General features: G+C 39.6%; 2 protein-coding genes across 5 annotated transcripts in view; one reads left to right on the top strand and one right to left on the bottom strand.

The window, feature by feature from the left end:
• Positions 1–13,492, bottom strand: part of IRAK4 (interleukin 1 receptor associated kinase 4) — a 35,544-nt gene extending 22,052 nt beyond the window's left edge. For 2 of the 3 annotated variants that reach the window (XM_056117840.1, XM_056117842.1), the window contains exons 1-4: positions 9,009–9,118; positions 7,053–7,222; positions 1,711–1,856; positions 231–404 (exon numbers count right to left, since the gene is read on the bottom strand). In XM_056117840.1, the coding sequence (XP_055973815.1) occupies positions 231–404; positions 1,711–1,856; positions 7,053–7,222; positions 9,009–9,011 (493 nt within the window). In that variant the 5' untranslated portion in view covers positions 9,012–9,118. Of the gene's footprint in view, positions 1–230; positions 405–1,710; positions 1,857–7,052; positions 7,223–9,008; positions 9,119–13,116 lie in introns of those variants that run through there. The other variant, XM_056117841.1, reaches the window with a different exon arrangement.
• Positions 13,493–13,763: 271 nt separating this feature from the next.
• PUS7L (pseudouridine synthase 7 like) overlaps positions 13,764–24,963 on the top strand; it is a 43,723-nt gene continuing 32,523 nt past the window's right edge. The window contains exons 1-3 of one of the 2 annotated variants that reach the window (XM_056117843.1): positions 13,764–13,817; positions 17,705–17,777; positions 19,555–20,479. In XM_056117843.1, coding sequence (XP_055973818.1) covers positions 19,570–20,479 — 910 coding nt within the window. In that variant the 5' untranslated portion in view covers positions 13,764–13,817; positions 17,705–17,777; positions 19,555–19,569. Of the gene's footprint in view, positions 13,818–17,704; positions 17,778–19,554; positions 20,480–22,611; positions 22,638–24,963 lie in introns of those variants that run through there. The other variant, XM_056117844.1, reaches the window with a different exon arrangement.

Genomic DNA, 24,963 nt, shown 5'->3' with positions numbered 1-24,963 from the left:
GCCGTGGGGGTGTGATACTCTTGGTAGCTTGCCAGGCTCTCCAAGAGGGGTGGAGGAATCGAACCCGGGTCGCCCGGGTCGGCTGCGTGCAAGGCAAACAAACGCCCTACCCACTGTGCTATCGCTCCAGCCAGTATGTACAAAAAAAAAAAAATTCATTGAAATTTATTTTAAGTAACAGTAATTAACAACAAACTCATCAATAGGGAAGAACTGTAAATGTTACTTACATGTATCATTCATTTCTAAACTTCCTTTTTCTGGATTTGAGGTATCAGATGGCATATGGTTGCGTTCAACATTTTGCACAGGTATCATAGATGTCCTATTTTTGTCAGAGAGAAGTATCTGTGTCTGCTGAACTACTGCACCTTCTCTAGAACTAATGGTTTTAGGAACAGCATCTGTCAAATGAAGTTAAGATATGTTGTCCTCACTAAGAGAAATGTTTCCATAAATGAACATGAAAATTTTCATGTAAATGCAAGAAATTACCAAATTTATAAGTTTGACAAAGATGGGTAAATAGTAAAGGTGCTGTTTTCAAAAAGATATCCATGAACCACCTGTTATAAGATGCACGGTATTACTTGTTAAAAAACAGACTGTGAGCCAAGTTTCAGATTATTTATAATGAGGTATGGAATAAAGACCATTCTTAACAAGAACCCCAGATAACAATTTTGTACACTAAACAATGTAATACAAATGACTGCAAAGGGGAAAAGGTAACTAGACACGAACTTATCAGAATACAATTTTAGTAAATAAGGATCACAGAATTATAGTAGGAATTGAAATGGAAAAGAGTCAAGAACTCAAAAGAAAAACTAATTTCAGATATACAGCTTACATTGTGTGAGCTATATATCACATATATATTATGTATCATATATAATATACACGTATATATCATGTAATATACACATATGATATGTGACATTAATATATACTTATTATATTAACATGTATGACCAATATATAAAACTTATTATATATACTTTTTTACCCATATACTATGTGCTTATATATTCCACTTCCTGTTGCTACAAAAGTAATTTATGTCAATGGCAGCATCAAACATCTCGGAGATAACATATCTTCAGCAGTAAATCCCAGTGTTCTATGTCTGGGATACTTACTAAAGGGTTGAAAAGATTTGAAAAAATGGAAAAGGTCTCAAACAAAAGGTTCATCTATTTGAAAAATAAGTAAGAGTAAGAAGAAATGTCAAATTGGGAGACTAACATCCAAGAATAGCCGAGATAAGTACCAGGAGGTTCACTCTATGGCTTGGAGGCCAGCCACACATGCTAGGGGAGAAGGTAGCTCAGAAAGAGAGGGGAGCACCAAGTAAAGGGTATTGGGAGGATCCTCCCAGGATGAGAGATACATGCTGAAAATAGACTATAGACCGAAAACGACTGCCACTCAATGCCTCTTTTGCAAACCACACCACCCAAAAGGAGAGAGAGAAAAGGGAATGCCCTGCCACAGGGGTGGAGTGGGATGGTGGGGTGGGAGGGATAGTGGGAGCACTGGAGGTAGGGAATGGGCACTGGTGGAGGGATGGGTACTTGATTATTGTATAACATAAACCCAAGCACAAAATTTGTAAGTCTACAGCCATACCTCATGGTGTTTCACTAACAAAAATTAAAAAAAAGAAGAAGAAGAAATGTCACTATGACACCCTAGTACACGGTTTACCTGGTAGCAAAAGACTTGCAGGAGCAAAAAATTCATTTTGGACCAAAAGATCAAAGAGATCACCGACTGTGCAATTTGTGGTGCCCCAGTCAAACAGTAATTCAGAAGTAGGACTTTTCCCCATCTGAAGTAATGCTTCAAATCTCCTTGAAAGCAAGTAAGAAATAAACAAATTTAGCATGTGAATGGCATTAACAGGAATTATTCTTTCTTACCTGTCTGACTATAGCACCTCCAATAGTATTGAAGGCTAGCAAGAAAAACTGCATGAATTCCAATTAAAGAAAAAAAAGACTGACGATTATACTGAGTATCTGCTTAGGGTACACACACATAGTTTGCACACACATAAACTCATCTAATGTTCAAAGATATGCTGATTATTATATTTACTAGTGAGAATGCCAGGTCTGGAAAATTAATCATCCTATTGTGTTAGAGCTGAAAAAGCAATCTTCACTGAGATTCACATCTCAGCTGTGAAATTCACATCTTCATTGACATTAAGTGTGCTCTCAATCTACTCAATTTTATGAATTAACTCTGTTAGTCATATGAATTTTAATAAACCAGATTGCTCAAAGAAATTGACAAAGAATGAAGTTAGAGATTTATGCCTTTGATATAAATATTTCCATTAGTTATAAGGAAACAAACTGTTTGAGCATGAAAGACAGTACAGTGGCTAAGGCACTTGCCTGGAACGTGCTGCCCCAGGTTCAATCCCCAGCATCCCCCATGGTCCTTCGAGCCTGCCAGGAATAAGACCTGAGCACAGCTGTGTGGGCCACAAAAGTAAAAGAAACAAATAACCAATCCTAGGAATTTCTACAGATATGAAAATACTAAACTGAACAGATATTTCTCTGTGATCACAGTAGCATTATTTACAATAGCCAAAATATGGAAAAATCTAAATTCCCATCAATAGCTGCCCAAAAGTCATAGTATACACAGTTAAATATTGTTCCATTAAAAAATGAAATTATGCCTTTTAAAACAAATGGAAGTAAAAGACAATGATCACATGTGGAATATAAATAACTTAAACAACCAGGCAACGAATAACAAAACTAACTCCTATACTCGGGGAAAACTAGAGGTTATTAATAGGGAGAATGAAGAGATGGTATGGAAGAATGAGAATAAAGGTGCTCTGAAGGGAAACAGAACTTAGGTCATGGATGTGGTGTGACTTATACATGTATACAGGTATATAGTTATACATGTGAAAGCATATAATTAGTAACCAATGATAAATAAAAACAAATTAAAAATTGAGGATTAAAGAAAAAATCTGATATACATTTTTCCTCCGAAATTTTAGAAAATTTAAAATCTAAAAAAAAATTTAAAAAAACAGACCGTACATTTTGATTTACCAATTGACTAATAGGTAACATTCAATTTTAAAATTATTTATTTAGTTTTAGGATATTTTTTGGCCTATATCCAGAGGGCACTCAGGGACTATTCCAGGTTCTATTCAGGGGTCACTCATGCTGGTGCTTAGAGGACCATATACAGTGCCAGTGATAAAATTGGAGTAAGTCATATATCACGAAAGTATGTGATCTTTTCATTCTATATTTACTTTTAACACTTATATATTATCGTTTAGGTCACGTGTTTACAGTGGTGTCAACATTTATGATTTTGATGTAGAGTTGCCTCATTTCACCACCACCAAAGGGTGCAATTTCGTAATTGCACTTACGCTACTTACAGTTCACCTCATTATCGTCCTCCCACCTCCCCCAACACCCCCCACCAACTCACCTCCTAATTTGATATTTTCATTTCTGTAATCAAGAACCAAGGTTTTTAAAAAATGATACTATCTACTATAAATATATACTATATACTATAAATGAATGAGATCATCTGGTATTTGTCCTTCTTCCTCTGGTTTATTTCACTCAAAAGATACTCTTCAGTTTCATCCAAGGTGCAGTAAGCCCCCTGGTTTCACTTTTTCTTTTCAAATGCACTGAATTTCATTATATGTAATACACACATATAAACATATGTATGTATATATATCTATAAAATCACAATTTCTGTATCAATTACCTGTCACTGTACTTTTTTAAAATTCTGGCTACTGTACTAACTGCTGCAATGAAAATAGATGTGCATTTATCTTTTCAAAAATTGTGTTTGGGAGGCAGGTGACAAAGTAGAATTGTTGGGTTATGTGGGAAAGGTACTCTTTATTTTTTTGAAACCATATCCCTGCCAATATGATTATTTTCAGTCTGATATTTGCCATTCTCACCTGAGTGAGATGATACTTGTTTTGATTTGCATTTCCCTAACAAATGCCAGTGATTACTTTTTCAAATACCTAGTGGATATGCCAAACACAGTAACAATAAGTCTCGAAATAGAGACGTTACTGGGCCCGCTTAAGCAAATCAATGAACAACAGGAGGACAGTGACAGTGACAGTGACTATATGTTTTTATGTAAGAGTTTATCTCCCCTTCTCATTTTTTGATGGGGTTATTAATTTCTTTTTTGCTAAACTTTCTGAGTTTTAAAAAATATTCTGGACATTATCTCTTTACCTAATATATTACATGCAAATACCTTCTTTCATTTCATAAGATTTTTTAATTTAGCTCATTTCCATTGCGATGTGAAGCCTTCTAAATTATTTTGATTAGTTTTGTGTTTGTTATCTTTCCCAATAGAATTAAAAATAAGGAAATTCTGAATCCAGATCCTGGTGAGCTCTGCCTAGATTTTCCTCAATGCACTTTATGAATTCTGGTCTAATCTTGAGGTTTTTATCCATTTTAAATTAGCTTTTGTGCATGGTGTGATTGTGAGATATGGATCTAATTTTTTTTTTTGCATGTGATTATCCAGTTTTCTAAACATCATTTGTTGAAGAGGTTTTCCTTGTTCACTTAGTGAACCTAGTTCCTCTGTCAAAGAATGCATCTCTAGGTTCTCAATTCTATTCCATTGGTCTGATAGCCTATAGCTATCAAAACAATCAATAGCACATTGTTTTGATTACTACAGTTTCATAGTACAATTTAGTCAGGAAATGTGCTACTGCCCTTTTTTTCTCAGAATGACTGAATACTTAGGAAATTTTATGAGTAAATACAAGTTTTAGTAGTGATTGTTTTTGAATCTTGAGGAATGTCATCAGAATTTTGATGGGAATTGCAGTGAATCTGTGTAATGCTTTGGGTAGGATGAACATTTTGAAAGTATTAATTCTTCCATTTTTTCATTTCTAGTGCCTTCTATTTCAAAAGTGGCATATAATCTTTTACATCCTTTGTATGTAATACATGAGCATTTGATTTCTGAGTTACTTCTCTTCTAGCTTTTGCACACAGAAATGCAAAAGATTTCTAAGTATGGACTGTGGAGGCTTCTATTTTGCTGTACTGGCTTATTATTTCTAAAAGTTTCTAAGTGGAAACTTTAAAGTCTTCCACTTATATTTTCATGTCATCTGCTGATAGTGATAGTTTACTTTCCTCTGATTTATTTTTCTGCCATGACTGCTGCAGTAAGGACTTCCCAGACTATTTAACGGTGGCAACAGTGGCCATCTCTGTTTTATGCCTGATCTTAAAGGGAAAGCTTTCAGCTTTTTGGCAATGAATATGTTGGCTGTGTGTTTAAATGGATGTTATTAACATTAGGACACATGTTTATAACAGTGTTGGATGTTACAGTTTTGATCTTAACAGTTACTTCACATCTACACAATGAAGTGGCTAAGGCCCCTGTGTTACCCAGTCGCCTCCTCTCCCACGCTATCACCCATCTTCCTTGACATTCTCTTTTCTATAATCTGGGGCCAAGGATTTCCCCACATTGATAACTTCCATTACCTGGTAAAGCTATTCCAAAATAGTAATAACAAAAAACTATCTTTAAGATGGCTTTCAGGATTTAAGCTTAAATTTCTTTCTAGTAACTTCAATTGCTCATTCTTAACGAGGTAATATTTCCTGGAAGAGGTAATACATGAACAAAGATTTTAGGATTTTTTTTTTGTTTGGACACACCCAGCGATTACTCCTGGCAGTGATTGGGGACCCATATGGGATCTTGGGAAACAGAACCCGGTTGGCCGCATGCAAGACAATACGATGCTCTATCCACTATACTATCAATCCAGCCCCAAGATCCTAGATTCTTTACTAATAATAAAGATCACATAAAAATCTTTCTTCCTTTTTTTTTTTTTAAACTTCTCTTCTTTGTTCTTGGCTTTTGAGCCACATCCAGCAGTGCTGAGAGATTACTCCTGCTTTTGTGTTCAGGGACCACTCCTGGAGAGGCTTATGGGACCATTTGGCGTGCTGATGATTGAACCCAAGTCAGCCTCGTGCAAGTTCAGTGTCCTACCCACTGTACTATTTCTCCAGCCCTCTTACTTCTAACGATTTATCTTTATATGAATTTAGATTGCTATTAGTGAATAAAATCTGTACATATATTTTACACTATATCAAACATAGGATTAGAGGGGAAGAATAGAAATTATCTGAAGACAGAATTTAAAATCCTGGCTGAAGACAAAGAATTCTTTTCATATATGTATAATTCACAATGTCAAAATATCAATGTGAAGAATTCCAAAAAATAATGTAAATGTGCATTAAATATTCACATACTTAAGAGGCTTAAGCTCCAGAATTTTACTAGATATTCCCCCCCCCTTTTTTTTTTTTTTGCTTTTTGGGTCACACCCAGCGATGCTCAGGGGTTACTCCTGGCTCTGCACTCAGGAATCACTCCTGGTGGTGCTCAGGGGACCATATGGAATGCCAGGGATTGAACCCAGATTGGCCATATGCAGGGCAAATGCCCTACCCGCTATACTATCCCTTCGGCCCTGATATTCTTAAAATATTGTTATACTACTTTAATCTGGAAATGAGAAGCAGAGTAAATTACAATGGTTATCAAAATAGAGAACTAGAGTAAAAGTGAGAATCCCTAATAGCCTATTTGTAAGATCACAATATTATCCAACCTGCTCATAGCGAAGAGCAAAAATATTATTTTATTTGTGGTTTTGGGCCCACAAATGGCAACGCTCGGGTGTTACTCCTGGCTATGCACTCAGGAATTACTTTGGGTGGTGCTTTGGAACCATAGGGGTGCTGGGATTGAACCCTGTTGGTCACATGCAAGGCAGCACTCTAACTTCTGTACTCTCTCTCCAGCCCCATATTTTAAAGATAAAAAGATAATTTATTAACAGTCTCAACTGGAGAAAGACCTTACTCTATGAGCTACTACACTAAGCTTTATCATTTGCAGACTGTGATGTAACAATTTAAAAAGAAAAAAGATGTTACCTTATGTGAAACTGATTGTATCTATCATCACCAGACGGTTTTTTAATAGCTACTGCTAACTTTTTCCAACCTTCTTGAGGATCAATAAAATCTGCCAGTTTCCTAATTAAACCAACATTCAGGCAGCGCACATATGTTGATGGTGTTATAGGTTTGCTCATCTTCAATTCCTGAAATTGGAAAATATGAAAAATTCTCATTAAAATTTTATAGTAATGTTTACATGGTATTTGGAAGCTTATAAATAATACTATGTTCCAATGTGTGATATGGCAACCTGTTATAGCATAATAAACACTTCAAGGTCAATTAGTTCATATCCTAAGAAGAAATTTAATCTATCTTAAAAAAATTTCTTTGATGAGGTAAACACAAGGAATAAGAAAAACACCCAATTTAAATTTGACTTTTTTTTTTAGTGTTTTATTTTTTATGTGTGCTATGCCTGGCAGTACTCCTGGTGGTACTGAGGGTCCCATGTGGTGCCAGATGCCATATTCGGGTCTCCTGCATGAAGAGCAAGTGCTCCACCCCTCTGATCCACCTCTTAGTTTTGCTATTCTTATTATTATGTGCTCACTTTCTAACTATAATTTTAATAACAAGTGCAAAATTAAGTTACAACACTGATATATTTTGAGTGAACTATACACAGGAGCAAAAATATTCTAAAAATGCATGTTTATCTTGCATATGATCAATTCAGGTTCAATCCCTGGCACAACATATGGACCCCTGAGGACCACTAGGGGCCTCCCTAATCACTGCTGGGTTTGGCTCCAATCCCACTCCAGCACAAAAAGAAGATATAATCCACCAATTTTTGTATAACTATACTTTCGAAGCCCTCCACATTTTGGGGACTAATGAATTTCTTACTAATTTTTGAATCAAAGTGTGTGATTTGACCCTTTACTTTTGATATAAAAACCTTATTTCCTTAGTCACCTTTTTTTCCTGTTACTCCAGAAGCTCCTCCTAGAAAGCTGCAACCGGGCATAAATCTTGTCATTTTACTTGTATACAAGCAGTATTGAATACAGCTTTTGATAACTAATTAAGAAAACTGTCATACTGTCCAAATGTATGGGATATCACTACTCCACCGTCCCTTCAGTGGTACTTTTCATCCTTCTATCAATTATGTATCTCCCATGCTCACTACTTCTTTGACCTCTCCCCATGTAGTTTTATTTGATCTCTATGTCCCTTATTCTCAAAAGGTGGGGACTGCTTCTTCCCAAAAAATGAAGGCAAAACTACTCATCATTTTTCAAGTATCCTCCTGTAATTCTATTGTTCCCCTTTTTTATTGAATCACCATGAGATACAAACTTGTTCATGACTGAGTTTCAGTCATACAATGTTCTAACACCTGCCCATTCTGCAGTGCGTATTTCCTACCACCAATGTCCCCAGTTTCCCTCCCCACCACCCCTGCCTGTCTCTACGGTGGACACTTTTTTTCTCTGGGTCATATGAAAATTCAATTTCTAACTTTTTAAGGAAGGGCCATATTGTTTTCCAAACAGGCTGAACCAATTGGCATTCCCACCAATAATGAATGTGAGTCCCTTTCTCTCTGCATCTGCATCAGCACTGGTTGCTCTTGTTCTTTTTTGATGTGTACCAGTCTCTGTGATGTAAAATGGTATCTCATTGTTGTTTTGATTTACAGCTCCCTGATTAGAAATACTTTTTTGTGCTTTTTGGCCATTTGTATTTTTCTTTTGAAGAAGTGTCTGTTCATTTCTTCTCTCCATTTTTTGAAGGGGTTGGATTCTTTTTTGGTAAAGCTCTACCAGTGCCCTATATATCTTTTATATTAACTCCTTACCAGATGGGTGTCAGATCAATAATTTTTCTTATTCTGTGGGCTCTCTTTGTATCCCATAGTCATACAATGTTCCAATTGTTTCCTTTGAGGTGCAGAAACATCTAAATTCAACTATATACCATTTGTTTATATTTGCTTCCACTTGCTTATTCCACAGTGGTGTTTCATCCTTAAAGATGCCTTTAGCTTCGATGTCATGGAGAGTTCTGTGTACATCCTCTTCTGTGTATCTCATGGATTCAGGTCTCATATTGAGGCCATTAATCCATTTTGATTTTACTTAATTAAAAGCATAGCATAAGAAAGAGGTCGGAGTTTACTTTTTCTGCATGCAGTTGTCCAGTTTTTTCCAGCATCATTTACTAACGCTTTCCTTGCTGCATATAAAATGAAAATATGAAAATATTTCTTGCTTCTTTATTGAAGATTAACTGATTATATACCTGAGGTTTTGTCTTGGAACCAACTCTATTCTACTAGTCTGAGGGTCTGTCCTTATTCCAATACCATGCTGATTTAATTACAACTGCTTTATAGTTCAGTTTGAAGTTGGGAAAGGTGAAGCCTCCCATCTTTTTTTTTTTTGGTTATTTGGGTCACACCCGACGATGCACAGGAGTTGCTCCTAGCTTTGCACTCAGGAATTACTCCTGGGGGTGCTCAGGGAACCATATGGGATGCTGGGAATTGAACCCGGGTTGGGCTGTGTGTAAGGCAAATGCCCTACCCACTGTACTGTAGCTCCAGCTCCTCCTATCTTCTTTTATCCAAGGACTGCTTTAACTCTTTGTGGGAATTTACTGTCCCATATGAATTTCAGGATTATTTGATCTAATTTCTTTTATTTTTTTGCTTTTTGGGTCACACCCAGCGATGCACAGGGGTTACTCCTGGCTCTGCACTCAGGAGTTACTCCTGGCGGTGCTCAGGGGACCATATGGGATGCTGGGAATCGAACCCGGGTCGGCCGTGTGCAAGGCAAACGCCCTACCCTCTGTGCTATCTCTCCAGGCCGATCTATTTCTTTTAAAACGTCATGGTTATTCTAGTAATACTGCACTGAATCTGTACAACACTGTGGGGAGCACTGTCATTTTGTGGGTTTTTTTGTGTAAATCTTGTATCTCTTTAGTTAGGTTGATTCCGAGGTACTTGATTTTCTGAGGCACAATTATGAACAGATTTTTAAGAGTATCTCTTTTTCCTCTTTCACTATTTGTAATCGGGTAGTCATGGACTTTGGTGTATTGATTTTGTAACCTGCCAATCTACCACAAAAATCTACAGTTTCCAAAAGCTTTTAGGTATTCTTTAGGAATTTCTAAGTATAATATCAAGTAATTTTGAATAGTGAGAGTGAGAGCTTGACTTCTTCCTCTCCTTTATGGATGCCCTTGATATGTTTCTCTTGGCCTTGGCAAGTACTTCTAGTACTACATTAAATAGACGCGTCAAGAATGGGCAACCTTATCTTGTGCCTGAATTTTGCGGGAAGGCTTTTAGTTTCCCCCCACTGAGAATACTATTTGCTGTGGGCTTATGGTTTTGACTATTTTGAGGAAAGTTCCTTTCAACTCCCATGTTGTTGAGAGTTTTTAATCATGAATGGGTGCTTGTCAAATGTTCTCTCTATATCTACTGGTATGATCATGGTTTTTTTTTAATTGATATGGTGTATTATTGAAACTATTTTTATTTTAAAAAATACAAGTTTTGGAGCAAATCATAGTTATGTAGAAAAAAATTCATAAATCATGTTAACCCTGTAGCCTATACATGTAGCAAGTATTGTCTTCAGCATTCATTGACAACTACAACCAGGTGTTATTTACTTTCAACCTAATTATTCTTCAGTATTACAAAATTTGTTTATTTATTGAAAGATGTCCCAAGTGTACAGAAAGTTCAAGGTCCCACCAGCAATTCTTGATAAGGGCCGAATGATACTGTGCCACTTGGACCCTCTGCTGCTGAAGATACCTGGGTCACTCTGGTGATGGCTACCAGGGTGACATCGAGTGATGCCTAGGTAACCAAATGGTGTTTGGACTCAAACCTGGTGGGAAGTATGCTTAGTCTGTTCCCTAACTACTGCATTATCTCCTGAGTCCTGCATAATGTGTATATAATCGTATAGCTGCTTTCTTTTAAAAACAATTGTCTCCCTTAGCACTGTAGCACTGTCCTCCCATTGTTCATCAATTTTCTTGAGCAGGCACCAGTAACTTCTCCACTGTGAGACTGTGGTGTTACTGTATTTGGCATATTGAATATGTCACAGGTAGCTTGCCAGGGTTTGCCGTACAGGTGGAATACTCTCGGTAGCTTGCCGGGCTCTCTGAGAGGGACCAGGAAATCGAACCCAAGTCGGCCGCATGCAAGGCAAATGCCCTACCTGCTATGCTATTGCCTCTAAGACTATAAATGTAAATTTAGAGACTATGATCACTTTACTCACTAATATATATACCTAGTGATTAGCACATTGTGGTTATTGGTGTTTTAAAGTACTCAGAATAAACAGGTTTCTTACCCAGTACTGTGCTAGGTGACATATATTTTACTTAGTTCTCACAAGAACTAAGGCAGTTTACCATCTCTAATTTACAAATATAGTATGTGAAAGACCTAAGATTTGAATGCATAGCAGACTCCAATATTCATGCTATATACCTGCTTCGATCACTAACTGCATTGTTTACTGTTTTTTTTTAAGAATAAAAATAAAAAATCATTTCTGGGCCAGAGAGATAGCCCAACACAAGGCTAAAGCACAAGGCTCCAGTTTGATCCCCCACAAACGCAGGGTCTCCCAAACACGAAGCCAGAAACAGTCCTTGAGAATCACTGATTGTGCTTCCCTATTCTCCCCACAACCCCCCCATTTAATTATTGGTAATTAAATACTACCAATAATTTCCCTCTATTCATTCAGACACTCAACACAAATGTATGTCAGGCTTTCTATTAAGTGATGGGAGCTTGACAGTAAATTTTTGTTTTTAATCCTCTCTACAGACGATACAAATGAGTGATGAAAAATTATAAGAAGTGTCATCAAGAGAAGGAGCTGCAAGAAGAGGTAGTTTGTAGTAGACATATCAAGGTAAATTGTACTCACAGCCCTAATAAGACGTCTCTGGGAAACAAATGCAAATCTTCTGATAACTTTGATAAGTTACAAAAAACCCATTTTACCAATTCAAGACCTCACAAGGGAGCCATACTTTCTTGGTTCTCTACTAAGTTCCTCCTCTGCTAAGGAGTTTCTGTTCTACTTACATTCCAATAAACTATTTCATAACTCAGAGTATGAGCATCTTTATTACTCAATATTGTCATTCTTGAAAATAACAAGGAACCCGAGAGCTACGGACGAATGCAGGGTTGCAGCTCCTGCTAGGGAGGGAAGAGTCCTTTAGACCAGGTGGCACTTTGGTGGTGGGTGGTATAGTAACACTGCATGTCAAAACTGAGAAATATTTAAACTCTTGTAAACAAATTTTACCTCCATAAATTCATAATTAAAAATACACAAGTAAAAAACATCAGTTTAAAAGTGTCACTTGATTAAAGGTCTGAAGGAATGAGAAAGCCAGCCACTGGGACATCTGCAAGAAAAGTCTCTGGCAAAAGGAAAAGAAAAGGTTCGAAATGCACTAACTGAGAATAAAGATGAAAAGGGCAAAAAGGCAAAAAATCGGATGAAGCTGGGATCAGAGGGGCGGTAGTCCCCCGCATTTGGGGTGCGTTTCCTCTTAGTGAAATAAGGCGACGAGAGAAGCATTCGAGATTCATCTCAGACAAGGAAGCCAGGCTACTGCTGATAATGATCGGAGTCCAGGTAGAGAAGCAGGAGGTGGACAGGAGAGCTCACCAACCATCCCAGCGGGGCGTGCTCTGAGCGGGAATCCTGATGCTCGCGGAGAAAATGGAAGTCTTAGAAAACTGGATAGCTGCCTCAGTGAGGAGAATCACGTGCCGTTCCTCAGGAATCAAGAAGGCTGTTCCACGAGTTCGGAACTGAACTTGATTCCTGACATGGGCTGAGACGGCGTCGAGCGTGGAAGCAGCGAGTTCGACTCTGAGGCCACGGAGGCTTGTGTGAGCAAACACGGAGAGAGCGCGTTCTGTTCGACACGCAAGCTGACGCACGTGCCCGGTCTACACTTGCTAAGGCCTCGTGCTGCCCGGCTGCCGGGAGCGCTTCTCTCAGGTGGGACTTACCTGCGCAGCCGCGTCGCCTCAGACTCGGGAAGGCGGGAGAGCCAGGGACACGCCCGGACTCGGGAGGGCGGGAGAGGCGGAGACACGCCTTCCTCGGGAGCCCGGGGCTGCCCGCACAGCTGCAACGCGCAGGGCGGCGCCCGTCTCCGCCCACTTCCTCTCACAGAAACGCGGGCTTCCGTCACGGCTCTCAGAGGCCCCTGAAGGGAGGTCTTGGGGCGCTGAGGCGGGCCGGGGCTGCCTCTCCTCCTAGTTTCTCCTCAGCTCTGACAGGACTCGGAACTTCAGGGAAGCCCCGCAGGCCCTGCGCACGTTCTGCTGGGGCAACGCTGCACTTCCTCGCCCTGACTTTCGGAATAGTCCGAGGAGGGGCGGCGCCCCGGGCGGGCGGGCGGAGGGCGTCCAAACTCGCGCGACGGAGGCGGGGCGGAGCGGAGCGCGCCGTGAGCCGCGACGCAGGCTTCCGGCTTCGGGGAGGCCTCGCGAGAGGGGCGGGGCAGTGGGCGGGACCGAGGACGGACCTGCCCCTCCTCTTCGCGGCGGGCGGCGTGCCCAAGCCGCGAGCAATTCAAGGGCTCGCTGGAGGGACTTTAAGGGGGAACCTGTCCCTTTAATTGTGACTCTGTCGGAGGCGAACTATTTGGAGGCTTCCGGGCATGCGCTCGACGAAGCGCTGAGAACTACCTGCTTCTGCATTGGAGGTAGGAGGGTCTTCCAGGGGGAGGTCGCTGCGGAGCTTGTGCTTGGGACGCTGGGACCTGGGCAATGGGACTCGTCGCCCGCTGAGTTTGGGTGGTTCGGGAAGGAGGAGCGAGAGCAAGAGGCTCCTGCTTCTCTCTCTAAAATCTCAGAATCTTTTTTGCATCCAAAAATCATCTTTATTGATTATCATTAGCATTCTGCACTCTTACAGCTCTTGTTTTGTGCTCATTTTTTTGGTGGTGGGGGGGGGACTGTTTTGTTTTTTTGTTTGTTTTTGTGTTGGGGCCACATCCTGCCATCCTCCTGGATTGTTCCTGACTCTGGGTTCAGGAATTATTCCTGGCGGTGCACCGGGGATCACATGGGATGCAGGAGATCCAACCGGGTTTGCTGCGTACCAGGCACCTTGATCGCTTCACTGTCACTCGGGCCGTTACATTTAGTTCATTTATTACGTGCTTGACACTTTTTTGGCTGTGAGATGCTCCGCAGTGCATAAGGCAGATGAACTTTTTCTCTCATATAGCTAAAATTCTACTTTGATATTTAAAACCAATAACGAGGGAAATTAGAACAGCGGGTAGGGCGTTTGCCTTGCACGGGCCAACCTGGGTTAGATTCCCAGCATCCCATATGGTCCCCTGAGCACCGCCAGGAGTAATTCCTGAGTGCAGAGCCAGGAATAACCCCTGTGCATTGCCAGGTGTGACCCAAAAAGCAATAATAATAATAATAATAATAATAATAATAATAAATGGCTATGCAGAAAATCAGTTTGAAAGAGTAACTTGCTTATTCCATTAAATTGGGGTTTCTCAGTCCTTTTCTCACTGAACCCCTTCTGACTTTGATTTCTTTATTTGAACAGTTCATCTGTCAGTTCATCCCTTAGTCTTGTGCTGTGGCTTCCAGTTTATGCAGTTTTTTAATGCCCTTTACCCAAGGGCAGTTTGAAATATCATGGGTTCTTTCAGGGGCTATATCGCCCTGGGTTGAAAACCTACCTTAGGTTATTATTGAAGGGACGATCTCTGGGAGGTTGTGATTGGGAAAAGAACTATTTATACAGCCGGAACAGTTTTAAGTACAGATGAACTGACAAAGGATATTGAAGCTGCAATGTGATGGGGAAAGATTAGAAGATAAATTTGGACAAGAGAGTTCAAAATCTTAGAAGTTGGGCTGGGGAAATAGTACAGGAGTTAAGGCTTCCGCCTTGTTTGTGGCCGGTGTATACCAGCTAGGTATAACCAATACCTAGCAAGCCAATACTAGAAATCGGTTCAATAACTAGCACCGTATTTGTTTCCTTGAATACCACCAGGATTAACCTAAGAACACAGGAGCAAGCACTGAGTACTGCTGGGTGTGACTCCAAAAGCAGCAACAAAATACAAAACCAAACCAAACCTTATAGAAATCTTTAGACACCAGAGTTAGTCATTTGGGTTTTATTATAAACATGATTATAGGGGGGCAGAGTGGTTATATACTGTGTAGGGCACATTGGCTTGCAGGCAGTTATTTTGGGTTTGATCTTGGGTATCTCATTTGGTCTACCAAGCCCACCAGGAGAGATCTTTGACACAGCCAGAAGAAAGCTGTCATCATCATTTGGATGTGGCTTCTCCCCAAACAAAAATAAATAAAATTAAAAATTCTAAACTTGATCATAAGCTTTTAAATAGCGTTGCAGTAGGATTTAATTTATCTTTTAAATGATTGTTATGACTATTGTGTGGGGGTATATTTTGTGGAAAGAGATTAAAGACTTTAAGATTAGGGGTATATAAACAAATTAGAGACTGTATAATGTAGAGGAAACATAAGAATTGAATTGATACCTGGAAAGAGAAGTGATGAAACGATAGTGGAGTCACTTATAGAGCAAATGCTGGTGCATATTTGAAGGACGAGAACTTCAAGGGTATGTCTGTCTGTGAGTTCAAACTGTGGGTGTGTGACGTGTGTGTACATTGGCTGAGCCAGCATCCCCCAGAGAGGAACAGAGAGACATGGGACCATAGACTGAGGGTGAAAATGGCCTAAAATCTGAAAGGGTTTGAGGTATAGGATTGCACATAGGTGTGATTGATCATTTACAGAGGTAGAACATTTTGGGGAGGCAATTCTCTTGGGATTTACTCAAGGAGACACTCTTTCTCCCAGGGACATCCGTGTTGCTTTTCTCTTTCCCTATGGTTGTACATATTTAACAACTGAGTTTACTTCATATAATACTTGGAGTTATTTGGATACACACCAAAAGAGATATAGGTTCTAAAATTTAGTTCTCTGGGTTCTGAGGGCAAGGCTGCTAGACTCCTACTGTAAATCCCAGACCAAATTCTCAGTTTGGTTCAGCTTGTCTTTCTCCATGGGGTCCTCTCTCTTAAGTCATAACAGCTTGCATCAAGACCATGCTTTTATGCTTTCTAGATCGTCCCATTTCAATGCCAGGGTAGCTTTGCCATTCACCCCAGGTCCATCCCAGTCCCACAGCAGGACCTCCCTCTGTGGGATGTTAGGAACTATAGCAACCAAAACCTGAGTCAAGTAATTATGACAGAAGCCCAGGAGTAGATACATTTCAGAGTCAGTCAACTCCCAAATATTAGGAGCATAGCATTAATGGTCTTTCTGTGTTTAAGCAAAGAACAGTGCTCTGTAGTAAAATAAGAAAAGGCTATAGAAAATTAGGAAAGCAAGTAATTCACTACAAATACAAATTCCAGAATCACCAGAAATTTTGACTTACAAGTAACTAAGATTGACTTGGGGAATGTAACAATGAGAGGTAAAGCACAAAGAAAAGCTAAGAGATAAACAGAGGGAATTAGGGGTGCTTGTAAGAACCCTGTAAGCTTTTCTAAGAGGAATAAAAGGGGCAATATATATTTTGATTTTTTGGGGTCACACTGAGCGATTTTCAGGGGTTATTCCTGACTCTGCACTGAGGAATTACTCCTGGCAGTGTTTGGGGAACCATATGGGATGCCGGAGATTGAACCTGTGTCCGCCACGTGCAAGGCAAACGCCTTACCTGCTGTACTATTGCTCTGACCCCAAGCCTAAAATACTTAGGATTAATGTTCAACAACTGGCCATGCTTATGGATGATTAAGATGAAATGAAGGTAGGAAATTGTGGATGATACAGATGCACCAAGAGACCATGATTTAAAATGGATGTCCATTTGGCTGGTGATGGAAATCATGCTGAATAGGAAGACACTGAGCAGGTGGTTGAGTCGTCACTGAGTGAAATGTCATTAGAGACCAGAAAGAATGACAGCAGGTGGCAGAGCCTTAATGGCATATGCTTCAAAGGAACTAGGGTTTAGGGAAGTAGAGAAAGAAATGATTTGAGAAGGGTTATTTAGAGAATATTTACAACCACCTGCTCTGAGGTGGAGGTAGAAGGAAAATAGCTTTCAGTTGAGAAGACTATAGAACAATCAAGAGAAGTATAAGTTTCAATTAAAAAAAGAAAAGGAGGAAATCATAGGATCTCATAGGAAATCATTTGACCTAAGAATATCAAACATGGACAGTGGGAAGGGTGTTGTCAGATTGGTTCAGATAAGAAAGAATTGTAGAGTGGAAGGGAAATACTGATGATGATAAATTACCTAGATAGAGTGTTTGAAATACCATGAATTGAATAGTAAAACACCCTGGATAAGTTCTATCTCTTGTTGCTCCATTTGATATGGTGGCTCTAAGTTGTGTGAAGAGTGATGGCCTATGAATGGATGGACATGGAGAGTATCATGCTGACTGAAATGAATCAAGAACTGTTTTCTTGTTGACTGCTTCTAGAAGCCCTTTAATGTCAGTGTTACAGAATTTTCTTCTGAGTAATCCCCCAATATTTATTTTTGCAGATGTCTGTATCTGGCGTTTCAAGAAGGCTTAAGATGTGGGATTGATTGAAGCATACCTTGAAACAGTCAAATTGTAAATTAGTAATGGGATTTATTTATCTTTTTGGACTATTTCTTACTGTTTTTTTTTCTTCATTCCTTTCTCTTAACTCCTTGTATATATAGGGGCCAGGGAGGTAATAAGGTGGGTGTGGTCTGAAAACCAAAACCAACACAATCTTCCCCCCAAATTTTTCCTCATGTAAAAAATATAGCCACAACTTCTCTAGAATCAAATAGAAATTTTATGCCTTGGCATGAAGTTTAGAGAAATGATTATAAATAGCTCTGTGTTATCTCTTATGGTCCTTCGATTGATATTTTTCAAGTAAACTTAATATAATACAGTTTTTGGCACACATCCAAAGAACAAAAGCAACCAGTATTGGTGTGGGTATGGAGAGAGAGGAACTCTCCTTCCCTGTATGTGGAAATGCCAACTGGTCCAGCCTTTTTGGAAGACAAAGGACACTTCTCAAAAAAACTAGAAATTGAGCTTCCATTTGATCTAGCAATACCACTTCTGGGAATATACCCTGAAGGCCCCAAAACACACAGCAGAAACACCATCTACACGCCTATGTTCACTGCAGCACTATTCACCATAGCCAGAACCTGGAAACAACCTGAGTGCCCAAGAACTGTGGAATGGATAAAGACACAATGACACATCTACACAATGGAATACTATGTCGTTGTTAGGAAAAATGCAGTGATAAAATTGGCCTATGAATGGATGGACATGGAGAGTATCATGCTGACTGAAATGAATCAGAAGGAAAGGGACAGATATAAAATGGCAGCATTCATTTGTGGTATATGAAATATATATGTATATATATAATACACTGTAGTAGACTAATGTCCATGACCAGGGAAAATAGGTTAGGAGGACTGGTCAGTGGTTGAAACTGACCACAAGTGTGTGTGTGTGTGTGTGTGTGTGTGTGTGTGTGTCTGAGGGTAGGTAAGATAGAGAAGAGAACCGTATGATAATAATAGCTGAGAATGGTCATACTGGATAAGATCTGAGGGTTAAAAGTAGGTAAGGGATATTGTTGATAACCTTTCAGTATCAATGTTGCAAACCACAATGCCTAAAAGGAGAGAGAGAGAGACAGAGACAGAGAAAAAGGGGGAGAGAGACAGAGAGAGAGAGAAGAAGACGGAGGAGGAGGAGGAGGAAGAGCGCTTGCTATAGAGGCAGGCAGGGGGTGAGGGTGGTGGTGGGAGGGAACCTGGGGACATTGGTGCTGGGAAATGTGCACTGGTGGAGGGATGGGTATTGGAATACTGTTGACTGAAATCAAGTCATGACCAGCTTTGTAATGGTCCATCTCACAAAGATTCAATAAAAAAATTTTTAAAATAATACAGTTTAATTTTGGATAATAGTGAAGCTTTGAGTGGGTTAAAAAGTTGTTATAAATCACAAATTATAAGAGAAAATTTTAATTGGTTTATCTTGGTATAGGAGAGCCATGCTGTACATAGTGAATATGTATTGAGTTTAAGTTGTTTTTGTTTGTTTTAGGGCCACAACCAGAGGTGCTCTTGGCTCTGTGCTCAGGACTTCTATCTCTGTGTTCAGGGTTCATTCCTGGCCATGCTCAGTAGCCATAAGTGGTGCCAGAAATTTGAGCAGGCAAACCTTCACCCCATCCTATCTCTTTGGCTTTCAGATTTGAAGTTTTTTGAGAGGGACTCAGAATTGAAAAGGAGAAAGAGAACTAAATAAATTATGCAAACATTTCTTTTGCTAACACACTTTCTCTTTCTGGAAATTGACTGCCTTTTTAATTATTTTGCAGGCATTGGTGTTTAAAATGGAAGAGGATGCAGATTTTAAAATTAGGTTTGGTTCTTTGTGTTTCATCACCGATCATGTTGGATTTCATGGCACTGTAAAAAGCTCACCAAGTGACTTTGTTGTTACTGAGATTGATGATCACGGACAATTAGTATATAAGGAAACTGATAAACCTGGTTATGAGATTAATAAAGTATTAATTGAGCCAAATGTTTTAGCCAAAAAAAGAAAACAAGATCTTCAAAATTTATGCTTTGAAAAGAGAAACAACCAAAAAGTTAGTCCTTTGACTAAGTGCTCTGATGGTAACCAAAATCATCATTCTGGGTCCGAAAAAGAAGATGCTCTCAATGACAGAGCTCCCAAAGATGAAGAAAAGGTTGATGTACTAAGCTCCTTGTTAAATGAAAAAACTAATGAGTTACTGAATCAGTTTGCGTGTGAAATAAAAGAGAACTGGAATTCTAAAACTGAGCTAATTGAACAACCTCCTGAATTCTCACTAGGCAGAATTCTTGACAAAAATCAGAGGGCTAGTTTGCATAGTGCTGTTAGGCAGAGATTTCCTTTTTTAATTACTGTAGGAAGAAATAGTGAAATTTTTGTAAAACCAAATCTTGATTGTAAAGAATTTTGTCATTTGGTATCTGAAGAAGAAGCATTTGACTTTTTTAAATATTTGGATGCAAAGAAAGAAAATTCTAAATTTACCTTTAAACCTGATGCAAACAAAGACCATAGAAAAGCCATCCACCATTTTGTCAACAAAAAGTTTGGGAATCTTGTGGAAACCAAATCTTTTCCTGAACTGAATTCTAATGCCAGTAATCCAAATGCAGTGATAACAGTAAGGTTTCGTGAAAAAGCACACAAGTACAGAAAAAGGTCTCTTCTTCAGTCTCAAGAAAGAAAAGTTGAATACACAGGTAAATTAAAAAATCATTGCCATTTTCTTGGGTAAATTATGATAAAGTTTCATGCAAAGTGAAGAATTTCAAAGAGAATAGATTTGTCTAGAGAGGCATTGGGAAGAATGCTTTTTAATGGAAGATAAAGCCACTCTGAACTAAATGTAAAAATTAGACTTAGCGATGAAAGTTAGGTTAACACAGACATAGCTAACATAATCTCAAAGTGAAGATGATTTTTTTACGGGTTTAATATGTTTTTATGGTTAAATCTTAACTTTATATTTTGAAAGTTATCTCAAAGTATATGTTAATAATTAGGATATGTTTGCTATATTTGAATAAGTGAGAACAGTTTGTAATCTAAACTGTTAAATTTGTCTTTAGTGTAGTAGGTAAGATATTTTCCTTATAAGCTTACCTAGGTTTGATTCCTGGCATCCCACCCTGTCCCCCGAGTACCTCCAGAAGTGATTCCTGACTGCAAAACCAGTAGTAAGCCCTGAGTACCACTGGCTATGGTCCAAAGCCTAAAAACAAATGAAAATAAACTTCTTTACAGTTATGTTGTCCCATGTAGGAAACTTAAAATCTCATAAGGCACTTTTGGTTTTCTCAGTTGGTTTTCTCAGAGAGAGATTCTCAAACTTTAGCTCACATTATAGTCACCAAAAGATTTTTGAGCCTTGCCCCAAAAGGTTTCCTGTTCTGTTTTGTTTTTGTTTGGAAGTCACATCCCAAGTGCTCAGGGATTACTCCTGGTTCTCTACTCAGCGATTTCTCCTGGCTCGGCTCAGGGGACCATATGAGATGCTGTTATACTATCAGTCCAGCTCCACTTCAAGATGTTTTTTTAGAAGGGTTGGAGTAGGTCTTTTACAAGTTCCATTTTTTCTGCTGGTCTTGGGAACACATCTTGAGCATGTTTTTAGGTTTATATTCCTGGGATGAGATGGAAGTGATAATATCTCACTCTGTACTTTTGAAGATACTGCAAGAAAGTTGTTCATGAGAGTTTCAAGGGAAGTCAGGAAAATATTTTTACCTAGAAGAAAGGCGCCAGGGGGCCAGTTGGTGGGTGTGACCCCCGCCTACTGGAATTTGGAGGATCTGGGTGGAGGATCTGGTGCCGTGTAATACCATCAGCGGCCAAGACTCAGAGACTATAAAAACCAGATCCCGGCCGCGCGACATCTTATTATAAACATCTTATTATCTCATTCCTACTTTGGACAAACTGGCAGGTTACTGAATGTAGCCTGCCCACAGGGCAGAGTCTGCCAAACTCCCCTTGGCGTACCCAATATGCCAAATACCAGTAACAATGATGGGTCTCATTCTCCTAAAGAGCCTTGAATATAATCTCAGGGCTAGGATGAAGGAGACGTTACTGGGGCCTGCTCGAGGCAGTCAATGAATAACAGGATGATTTGTGATTTGTGATTTGATTTGTGAGAAGAAAGGAACCCCTGTTACGCAGCAGGAGAAAGTTTAGTTGCCTGCAACATAATGCAAAGTATAAATTAAACATAAAGAAGGGGGACTTTGATATGGAGCTGGCATGGACCTCCTGGACCAGCAAAAGAGCAAAGTGAGAAGAAAACCAGCACATTTCTTTTCAGAGGGGATGAGGCCTTCCAAGCAGTCCTCCAGGATTGTTGAAGCCTTTCCTGATGATGCTCACCCAACTGAGCCGATAGGTTCAATGCTAGGGCCCAGGAGCGCTAGGGAGCTTTCAGCACCACACCCAGCCCTGCTTAGGGGTACTATTAGGTGCCAAGGGACCAAACTCAGGGTTTCATGCATACAAGGGATCGAGGCATGTGTTCTGAAGCTTTGATATGCTTCGAGGTCCACAGTGTTTTTTGGCTTATTTATTACTCTCCCACCCCCTACACAGAGAGATATTCCCAGTTTATAATTAGTCTCCGTTTTTTTTTCTTGTTCTTTCTTCATATTCCCCGCCTTCCAAGTCAGAATCAGTCTGCAGGAGAACCCCACTTTGTCTGGTTCATGGGGCATAATACACTGCCTGGCACACAGTAGGAGGCATCAACTAGTATTGCATGTTGAGTCTGGAGCCCAGCTAAGATGTGTCAGTGACATGGGGTAGAAGTGTTGGTATGGCTTAAGCCCCTAAGAAGAATTTGTGCCCCCAGGGAATTTAAAAAGAAAGGTACTATAAAGAAATTTGCAGAATTGTCACTGGACTTTGTTTTATTGCTTATAGTAAAATTCTAAGGAAAATGCTATTAAATACAAAGGAATCGGGACTTCTGGGTTCCAAAATAATTTAAAAATATTCCTAGCCTCTTCAGTTAGCACATAATTTTTTAAGTTTTAAAAGGTAGCTCTTGCCTTTTTTTTTTTCCACTCTGGAGAAGCTGTGTTCTCTCTGGAACACTAATTTCTATCTTTTTCTCCTGTCACACTTCTAAATTTCTCTTATTACAAACTGTTTTGCTTCACTGAAAAAAAAAAAGCTTCCAAGCAAGTGAAAATCAGGTAATGTCAGGGCAGAATTTAACAAGGCAATTTAAGGTGTGTTGTAAAATTCATTTCTTAAAACTTTGTTTATAGTAGTGTCTCGGATAATGTTCTGACAAAAGATTGTAGGGACCTTAAGATTCACAGTCCATTGTTAAATAGTAATTTTTTCAGAAATTTGTTTTCTCTCAACATCAAAGTCCCTTTGTAGAAAAGATCTTGACAAAATTTGTGTGTCTTTGTGTTACAGAGGGAACTCAGAAAAGCCACATACCATTGCAAAGATTATATTCTATAGAAAAAGAATTCAATCTGGTAGAACTAGACCCAGAGTGAATTTAAGAGCACACAGCAATCACTTCCAGTTGTTGATAGAGCTGAATTTTTTCTTTTTAAGTTTTTAATTTTATTTTCATAAACTTGTTCACAATAATTGTTTACATTGAACATTTCAACACCAATCCCACCACCATTACACCTTCCCACCACCATTATTTCAAATTTTCCCACCACCACTCAAGCCTGCCCATAGGCAGATGCTAAATAATTTATTGTGTATTGCTTATTATGAATAGTATGAGATGTTGTGTGGCCGAAAAGTGGCCACACGCTTCTGGAATTCTAAAATTGTTCAAATATTTGGGGGCCAGCGATATCTCTGCAGTATACTGCTCTCTTCCGAAATTCATTTGTGAGTCTCTGTCTGAATCATGGTCGTTAAATATGCTTAAATGGCCTGATTTTGATCTCTTTTGAGATTTATTAATGGGTCTCTGAAGCAAGATCAATAAATGAGCTTGTATAGCTGAGCCAGAGATGGTTTGTGGGTGTGATCCAGATACCAACTTTTGGCCATTTAATTTCTCAGGAAACTTGCTCTCAGATTGTTGGGGTCCGGCCAGAGGCACAGGGGCAATTTGGCGGTATTAGGTAGCCTGAAAGCACCACCAGGCTGCTGATACACTCACCTCACAAGAACAGGTTGACCTGCTTGGCAGCACTGTAACTCTAGGTAGAGCTGAATTTTGTTTTGGGAGACCTCTAAGGATCCAGGTGCCACCCTAGTGATACTTGGACCAGTGGTATAGGCCTAATGCTTTTGTCCAGTCATGGCATGAAGTCCCATGTGGTGTTTGGGGACCACCAGGGCTATATCTACGGATGCTCATGAGAACTCTATGCTGCTAGAGCTCAAACTTGGGCTTTATGCATGCAGGTCAATGCGTTTAACTATCTCTCTGGCATTGGTAAGGCTGAATTTTACTAAAGGAATTAACTAATATGTGCCTTACTACAGATTTGTCTCGTGCCACATGTTTCAGAAGAAGAGAAATTGTATTTGAAGATTCTAATTCAAGAATATATACAGAGAGAGAGGGAGAGAGAGAGAGAGACAGAGAGAGAGAGACAGACAGACAGGTGCCTACCCTGGAGGAGGGTGGTGATGGGAGGGAAACTGGGGTCTCTGGTGTTGGGAAAAGTATACTGGTGGAGGGATGGGTGTTGGAACATTATATGACTAAAACCTAATCATGAACAGTTTTGTAAGGGTCTGTCTCACAGTGATTCAATAAAAAAAATCTTAAAAAAAGATTATATACCTAAGGAATCTTATCTACATCTGGATCTGACTTAACTGGAGAAGGGAAGAAGCTAAGATTTGAGTATTTTTTAATGGCATTTGTGGCACTGGAAAGTAAGGTAAAGGTAAAGGCCCTCCCGTTGTTCATCGATTTGCTCGAGCGGGCCCAGTAACGTCTCCATTGGAGACTTCGTTGTTATTGTGTTTGGCATATTGAATACGTCACGGGGAGCTTGCCAGGCTCTGCCGTGCGGGCGAGATCCTCTCAGTAGCTTTCTGGGCTCTCCGAGAGGGGCGGAGGAATCGAACTCGAATCGGCCATGCTGGCTGCGTGCAAGGCAAACGCCCTACTGCTGTGCTGTTGCTCTAGCCCAAGGAAGTAACAGTATGTTTTGAATGGGAGTGGGACATAAGATAGCGGAGCTAGAAGGCA

The sequence above is a fragment of the Sorex fumeus genome, unplaced genomic scaffold (assembly GCF_029834395.1).
Source record: "Sorex fumeus unplaced genomic scaffold, SorFum_2.1 ptg000036l, whole genome shotgun sequence".
NCBI classification, from domain to species: Eukaryota; Metazoa; Chordata; class Mammalia; order Eulipotyphla; family Soricidae; genus Sorex; species Sorex fumeus.
The sequence above is the reverse complement of the archived record's forward strand: the minus strand, read 5'-3'. Positions and strand labels throughout refer to the sequence as shown.